Source organism: Gavialis gangeticus, unplaced genomic scaffold (genome assembly GCF_001723915.1).
Source record: "Gavialis gangeticus isolate Ggan-Ray unplaced genomic scaffold, GavGan_comp1, whole genome shotgun sequence".
NCBI lineage: Eukaryota > Metazoa > Chordata > Crocodylia > Gavialidae > Gavialis > Gavialis gangeticus.
The window spans coordinates 173,890,848-173,899,421 of NW_017729024.1; the positions used below are offsets into that span (position 1 = coordinate 173,890,848).

General features: G+C 41.0%; 1 protein-coding gene across 1 annotated transcript in view; it reads right to left on the reverse strand.

The window, feature by feature from the left end:
* Positions 1-8,356, reverse strand: part of RIT2 (Ras like without CAAX 2) — a 360,107-nt gene extending 351,751 nt beyond the window's left edge. Inside the window, exon 1 of the mRNA XM_019518099.1 lies at positions 8,069-8,356. Coding sequence (XP_019373644.1) covers positions 8,069-8,171 — 103 coding nt within the window. The 5' untranslated portion in view covers positions 8,172-8,356. The remainder of the gene's footprint in view (positions 1-8,068) is intronic.
* Positions 8,357-8,574: the final 218 nt, after the last annotated feature.

Consider the following 8,574-nt stretch of genomic DNA (forward strand, 5'->3'; position numbering starts at 1 on the left):
CCCCTCCCCCCCCCCCCCCACTCATGCACATCTTCATCTGAAACCTCAAGCAATGTCCACAGCTGGTAATGAGATACCAAAGAAGGCAATGCAGCAATCCCCTCTTAGATGCCTGTCTAGCAGTGTTGTTCACATGCTCAGGGCAACACATATTAACTAATTGGAGGTAGGGAAGAAATTTCCCCCCTCCCCCAAGTCAGATTGGCAATGACCTCTTATTCCTCTGGTTTTGCAGCCTAGAGTATAGTTTGTTTGCTGAGATCATCTTTGCATCTCTCAACTAATCAATTCTCTGCCACTGTGGGGGCCTCAGGCATTGGTGTCACCTTGGCCTCTCCTGTTCTCTGCCGGTGGCACACTGTAGTTTAGTTGCCTGGGAACTGAAATACATTAGTTGAACTGAAATCATTGGCTTTAATATAGGGGTATACATCTGAATTTAATGGCCTGGGATATACAGGAAGACAGACTAGATGATCTAATAATCCCTTCTGGCCTTAATATCTATGGAATCTATGCTGCCTTTCACAAGCAGAGTGGATAGAGAACACTTCATTTTCTGAGGGATGCAGATGTATCTATTTATTAAGGTATATGTGCGTGGCTGGATTTTCACTCCAGCTATAAAACTGGGGAGCTTGTGAAGCAACAGTAGAAACCATGCAAGAGTAAATGCAAAATGTCTTATTAAAAGGAACTTCAGAAATCAAGAGACATGGCTAGGTACCAGGAATTGCAAGCTGCAGCATGAATAGGCACTCAAGGGGCCACAGTTTACCACCCAAATTCACACTGAGCTGTGCCGAGTCACCCAACCTCTTCCCCACTGTCACTTGACCAGGAAGGTAATATTCAACATGAGCACAGGTGCAAGAATCTCACCTGTGTGTTTTAACTCTAGGTCAACTGTGGTCCTTTGTGGTTTTACCATTAGCCTGACCGAGAGGCAGGGAATAGTTGTGATTAGCCAAGAGCAGACCAGCAGATTGTGACTTTATTATCCCTATTCCCTCTCTTGCTCCAGTGGGCAAGGAATCAGTATAATCCCAGGCATAGTTCATATTAACACCCACTGGTCCACTTGGCTGAAGAACAGGGAAGCAGATTGCAACCATTTTCTGCATATCACTTCCCTATACAAGAAAGAAAATAACAGTGCCATAAAATCTACTCTTGCCGGTGAGCTATATCACATGATATGGGTAGCCTGACAAAAGAACTTAAGTTATATCTTCACTTGGGTCACAGGTGTACCCTTTGGGTTTCTCTTATTGCAGTAGCCTTCAGCAATACCCAATGTCTTTGTTTTTTTGTAGCTTAACCATCAAGTACCTAGCAGAATGACTTGTCACTTGTAGTATTCAAATTGGTTGGCACACCGTGCTAACAAGGTTATTCTGTCCTCCCAGACCTTTCCCAAAGAGGGTAGGATTCGGCGGGCCAGAAAAGGAGGACAGGAAAAAATGTCATGGATTGATATAACATGGTTCTATATGTATTTTACTGTGTCATGCTTGTAATTATTCTTAATAGCACCCACAAAAGGGTAGCTGCTTTCCAGACTGAGAAGTCCCGATCACAGCCACAAACAGACACCTACTATTGTTCAATATACTAAAAAGCCTCTGTGACATTGCATTATGATCTGTGAAGTCTAAACTCTTCTTTTCTATTGATAACAATGAAAGACTGCCCTTGGGATTATATATAATGTTGTGCTGTATTGCATACAGGGTAGGTTGTTGAGAAAAAGTGTTGCATTGTGCACAATGGATATCACATATACTTAGTGTAGGACTAGTCTAGTAAATACACATTCCTTAGAGTTACACTAGGGATTAATTAGATGCAGTATATTTGAAGGGCAGATATGAAACTGGAGTTACTGGGTAAGATTCTCAAATTCACAAATCTTGGCTCAGAGAACAAGGAAATCAATTTAGACTAAAGGGCAATGGGTATATAGTGGCTGTAAATAAACAGACTGGAAATCAAACTGTTGTTAACCATGACAGTGACGAGGTCTTGCAATACCCTTCCAATAGGAATAGCGGGGACAGAGAAAAAGAAAATCATTTTAGAGTAAAGTCTGAAAAGGGTTTTATAATGATGTTTCTTGCAGAGGTGAGTGACCCAACACCCCACTTCCAGCCTTATGGCCTCATAAGAGTATCAGAGAGTATTTCTAGCACTTGTTCTCTGCCTACATGTATTTTTTTCCCTGATTTTTAGTTGGAAGCCTAAAATAAGTATTTTTTGCCAGAAAAATATATGTGATTTTTTTGCTTAATCACGCAAAATGTTTAGTTATTCACTCCCATCTCCACTGTGAAAATCAGGGGGAAATCTTTCCTCCGAGAGAAGAGAGTCATTTTCCATCAACAAAATATTAGAGGGGAAGTTTTTTAACAGCTCCAGTTTTGATTCTAGTTGTGATTCCTTAGGTTTGATCCTAGCTGTGGATCATATGGAAGGATGTTCACATTTCTTCTGCTGAACCGTTTTGTGCATGCACCTGTTATTCCAGCTCTGAGGTGTTCTGACCAGCACTTTTCACCTCCAATGACTTTTCTTTTCTTTTTTTTTCTAGCTGGTACTAGAGGGAACACAGATACTCATCTTCATCCAGTCTGTCAGGTGCAACTATGGTTAAGGCATGGAAAAAACTGAGTCGTATATAAAGCAACCTATTGATGATAGCATCCTTCTTGAGGCGGGGGGGGGGTTCTTTTTTAATTCACGTATTAGGGTATCTCAATTTGCTTGTTCTTTTTACTAAGCTTTACTCAGCTAATTATTGCTAATGTTTTACAGGGTGTGTTGTAATTAATTATTGTTATTAGTGTAATTAAAGTTGCTAAAATTAAGCATAAAATGAATGGCCTCAGGATTTTAGAGCGTCTTTTGTTTGGCTGGGTTTTTTTACCTGCATAAAAATAGATCTTTAAACCAAGTCGGGTAGGTAGTGTCATTTGGCTAAAGACTTATCTTCAATCTGGATGTCAAAAGTAAGAGGAATACTACAGAAACCATAGGGCTGTTACAGAATGCAGAAGGCAATCTATTTATGGATAATGAAGAGAAGGCTTACATATTTAATGTCTTCTTTACTTCAGTCTTCACAAATAGGGGCAGCTGCCAGGTGACTAAGTACAGGTGGTGGCAAAGATAGGAAGGAGACAGGCAGGCTAGATGAGTACAAGAACAAGTTAGGGATTACTTGGAGAAGATAGAAACTTTCAAGTCTATGACGTATCCCAGGGTACTGAAGGAATTAGCTGTGGTACTTGCCGAACCATTGACTTTCCCCTTTGACAATCTGGGCGAGGACCTAGATGATTGGAAAAGGATAAATATAGTGCCCATCATTAAGAAGAATGGGAAGAAGGAGTATCCAGGGAACTACAGACCAGTCAGCCTGACCTCAATACCTGGAAAGATCATGGAGCAGGTCCTCAAGCTACCTAGGGCAGAACAAGATGATCAGGAACATCCAGCATAGATTCAGAAGTCATGCCTGATGAACCGATTTTCCTCCTATGATAAGATGACTGGCTTTGTGGATGTGGGGAGAGCTGTGGATGTGATATACCGTGATTTTAGCAAGGAGTAGGTTTTTGTAGTTTCATAGTTTTTTAGTTGTTAAGGGCTGGAAGGGACCTTAGGGATCATTGGGTCCAGTCACCCTGCACTTGTGCAAACTTGCATGCCTTAAAATTTATAGTGAAAATAGGTATTTCTGTAAGACTATTTTTTTTTCTCCACTGAATGGTGCAATTATTGAGATACTAACTGCTTGTCTGAGTGTTTTGTCATATTTGGGGTCGGGAAAGAATTTTACCCCATAGTCAGATTGGTATGGACTGTAGGGATTTTTGCTTTCCTTTGTAGCAGGGGGCATAGCCCTCTTCTTGGGATATCTTGAACATATTTTTAACAGTCTTTGTAGCAGCATGACATGGGCCATGTGGTCACTCTGCTTTAGCAGTGGCAGATTAGGGTGTTATGTCTTGTGTTGGGTCAGGCTGACTAGTGTTGCAAAGAGGTTGGACAGTGTATTTGTATGGGAAGGTTTGAAGAGGGATGATCCTGTCCTAGGGGCAAGGGGTTGGAGTAAATGAGGTCCCTTCCAGTTCTACTTCTCCATGATTCCATATTAGACAAAATCTCACATGGGGTTGGGGGAAATGACACCAGCAACAATCAAACCAGAACTGAAGAAATCCTTGATATTTTTTATGTTGTAATCTGCAACAAAAACCACAGTGAGGTGGTTGTTTTAAAATCCCTACCATGACTTTACCCAGTACTGAAAAAATACAGGTTTGTGGTTCCTTTTATGGTTCATCTTTCTGAGTAATAAGATTTTTTCAGAGGGAATCTGTCAGTTTTATTGATAACAACTCAATTTTCAGTTGACTTCTGGCCTCATTTTGTCCCCCTGACATTTATAACAATCTTCACAGAGGTCAGTATGTAAGTTATAATTTAGGTATTGAAATATATGGGTTCACACAATCCTATATCTGACTTTGAGGTTCAATATTTGAAAAATTCATGACCTTACTTTCACTTTTTTCTCCCTGTTGGTTAAAAGCAAGCATCTCATGATTTTAAAAAGAAATCAATGTCTTAAGTTGGTTCACAACTATTCCTAGACTTAATTGAAAACTTGGTTTATATTCTGAGATGAGGTATTTTTTAATACATTCTAGTATTTTATTTTAAATATTTTTTATGGTTTCTATTAAAATTCTGGTGTCATTAATGTTGTTAGATGGGTATAGATATAAAGATACCTTGGCCCTGAAACTATAACCAATCAGTTTTTGTGATGGTAAAGATCATTTCAATAATTGAGCTTGTTGCAGCTAATATAAAAACTAAAACAGTTTGGCTTTGCAAAATTCAGTTGGAAACTGTAAGATATGTGAATTTCTTGAATCTACACATGTGAATCTAAAGTTACATTCTGTGGAATCTGCTAATGTCAATGCAGGTATAGTTTTACTTTGTTTCTAATATATTCTGTGCCTGCCAGTCTGGCAGTACTCTTTGGTTAGGGACAGAAATTACTCACAAACCAGTCTAAGTGATGAGAAAATCTGTAACACAATGGAAGTTCAGTACACATAAATGCTTTCAAAATGGCCCAAACCAGTTTAAGATAAACCTGGATGGATGTAGTATCAGACTTAACTGATTTAGGTTAAATCAGGTTACTGAACTTCTGTCCCAGATCCCCTCCAAATTCAAGTTCCCTGATATCCCAGGATGCTTTGCACCTCCTCCACAAGCCCCTTCCTCACAGGGTGGGCAGCTGGCCCAAGCCATCTGCTCCAGCCAGTAGGGGGGCATGCTTAATACCCCCAGACTTCCGCGCTAGACCACTGCAGGCATGTGGCTGCATTTCCAGAATCAAAATGGCTTAGACTAACCTGCAACGATTCAATCAATTCAGCCTCAGTTTTTTTTTACCATCTCTACTTATCCTTTCTCATTGTTGTAGCTTGAGTCATTTATTTCCTTGGACAAACACAACAGAAACCTAGAACCACCTAAGTTCTTTTGAGACGTCTCCAGTGCAATTGCATTAGCTACAGAGTGAAGTGTCAACGTCTATATGTGTGATGTCATTAGGCCACAGCAAACTAATTAACACCACTGTAAGATAGTACTGGGGATAGTACTATCTTGCTGCGGAGTAATTAACTGTGATTAAACCCACATGTAGACACTGACCCTGGGCGAAAATTGTGCCCTGTCGACCCAGGCAGCAGTGGGCCCAGCTCCTGCCTACCACCTATCCACAGGGCTCTGCACTTTCAGCACCCTTATACCCCAGCCAGCCCCTCTGCTCCCCGATGCTGCCTCCCAGAGCCTGGGGCAGGGCAGAGCAGGGCAGGAGCAGCCCTGGCTTAAACTGTTCTGCCCCAGCTCAATTTGCTGCTATCCCAGGTGCACATGTAGACCATGCACCTGAAGTAGTTTTACTCTGGATCTAGTTAATTGCTTCAAATTAATTGCACATGTAGGCACACCCACTGGTTTTATACTACATGAATGATCTCTGTAAGCCTTTGAATAGTTTTCAAATCAAACCAAGCTGGACTATTGAGATATAGAGACTCAATATATGTGTTGTAGCCAATATATGTGTGGCTTGTATCAGGGAGGTAATTATAATGTAAACATATATTGTGCATGCAATAAGGATTTTCCTGGACTTCATCTCAAGATCGACAAGCAATCATTCATGGACTATAATATTCCTATTGTACAGTAACTTCTGCTATGATTTGTTCCTTTGAGGGCAAAGAAGTTACTTGTCATATAAGGCCAGAGTCACTGCGAAGAAGGCACAGGAAAATGGCCATTAAATTAATTTACCCTGTTTGTTTCCTGCCAGGGCTGGATCGGGAAATGTCAAGATACTAAAGAAGCCTTGTTCTCACAAAATCACCAATCTAATTTCCAGGCCAAGATGATTTGAATAATTTGGAGCAAGATTCATGTAGGCATCTGATCCTTCAGATGCTTCTCTAAAGAGACGTGATTAATCCTTTGAAGTTTCTATAAATTGGATCCAAAATTATTTCCTCCTGATCCAACTCCATTATGAATATAACAACATAAACATCGCTACTTTGAAGTGTCATTCTTCATGGGGAACCTTTCTTTTAAATTAAAGATGTTTGCAAAAACAGCATGGGGAAAAAAATTACTGCCACCTTTTGGATACTCTAAGCAAAACAGATCATGCTGGAAGTTGCATCAGAAGAGTGTTTTACTGAGACCTGGCTTGTAATACAAAAGTGAGTTCAGAATTACAGGAAGCAAATGAGTGCAAGTAACCTGTTTTGTTTTATTCCCCTCTTCCCCTGCCCCCTGATTTTTCATGCAGAGAAGAGCAGTGAATTTTCAGTATTAATTAGTGCAAACAGTGTTATTTACTCAATTACACATACTGATGAGGAACATGTCTTTTAGGCGATGGATGAGGCCCTAAAACTGAAGTCAAACTGAACGCTAGAATAAATATGGATATGTAGAACCATCAGACTCCTTTACTTAAACGGTGGTTGTTCACAGCACTCTCACTGTATAGCTGGAAAACAAAGCAGGGCTGTTCTATATTAGCAGTACAGTTTAGTTTCACAGCCTATTTATCTTGCCTGTCCTAAACTTATCCTGCACTCATTTGGAGCTGAGGCTGTATAAAACCATATCACCATTTTATTGTAATTTCCTGTTGATGCAATTATATTCTTGTTGTGCAGGGTTCAATATACTGGCTACCCACACAGACACTGCATGCTCAGCAAAGTCATTTTAAGATCAGGGATTGTTACTGTCAGGAAGAATAAATCAAAAGGTGATAATATCTGCGAAAAATAAAACTTTGTCCAGGGAAAAATAATGACTCTGCTGAAGAGATGCCACTGCTAGACAATAGCAAAGCTTGCCAAAACTGGACAGCAATATTAAAACATACTGCATAGCAGCCTTATCGCCAGAAGTGAGACTCAAACATACATCCTATAACTTTCCAGACGGGAGATGAGGGCCACCAGCTGAGCCATGACACCACATAGTTAAGAAGTCCAGAGAAGAGATGTGTAAGTCTAGTAACTCTGGGCACACTCCTCACTTTGCACTGTGGAGCTGACTTTGAGGCTAGTTTCCCATGTGGTCTTTCACAAGTCTGATCTAGGAAGGAGGATTCACAGGACCATAAGCTACACCCACCTTGCACAACATCCTGGTACCCCTTAAAAAGTATCATAGTGGCATTACCACTTTGAGAACTGAACAGTAAGCTAACAGACACTTCAGTGCCTGAAGTATAGAGAGAACAGGCTGATCTAAAAGAAACGTTGTCTTCCCCCCCACCCCCCGTAGCATAATTAAGCTGACTCATTGCCCCAGTCATTAATTTTGCCTCCTTTTTATTCAAGCCAACTCGAGCAGAAGGAAAGGGGGAGCCCCATATTCGCCCATTCTTGTTCTGAGAAGTTTGCACTCCAGTTCACCCCTTCTCCCCCGAATGCTGCAACTCAAAACTTACCGCTTTTGCCAACTCCCCCTGCTCCCAGCATCACCACCTTGTACTCCCTGGAGCCTCCTGATGAATTGCTGGAGGTGCTGATCGTTTCATTTTCTAGCTCCATTTTGCACAAGGGAGCAGAGGAGAGGAAGAGGGAAGAAAAAACAACTGACAGGTGCTTGCTCTGATCTTACGCAACTATAAAAAAGAGCGCAGAAAAAGAAAGGTATAACACGAGAGGTACGTTTTATCAGCCTCACACTCGCTGCTGTTCCTGTGTTAGCTGGAGAAGGTCTCATAGCAACCACTTTAACAGCTTCCAATAAAAATCTTTCTCTGCCCCCTCCCATCTCTGTATCGTTCTCCCTGTGCTTCTCTTCCTGGACACAAGCAGTTTTGCGAGGCTCGAGAGCCCTGGTACCTCTGGGTGTTGCTGAACCTTTGGAATTGCACTAAGTTGAGCCTCTGGAAACAATACAAAAAAAACAAAAAATCCCCCAAGAGATTCATATCTCTTAATTTTGCAG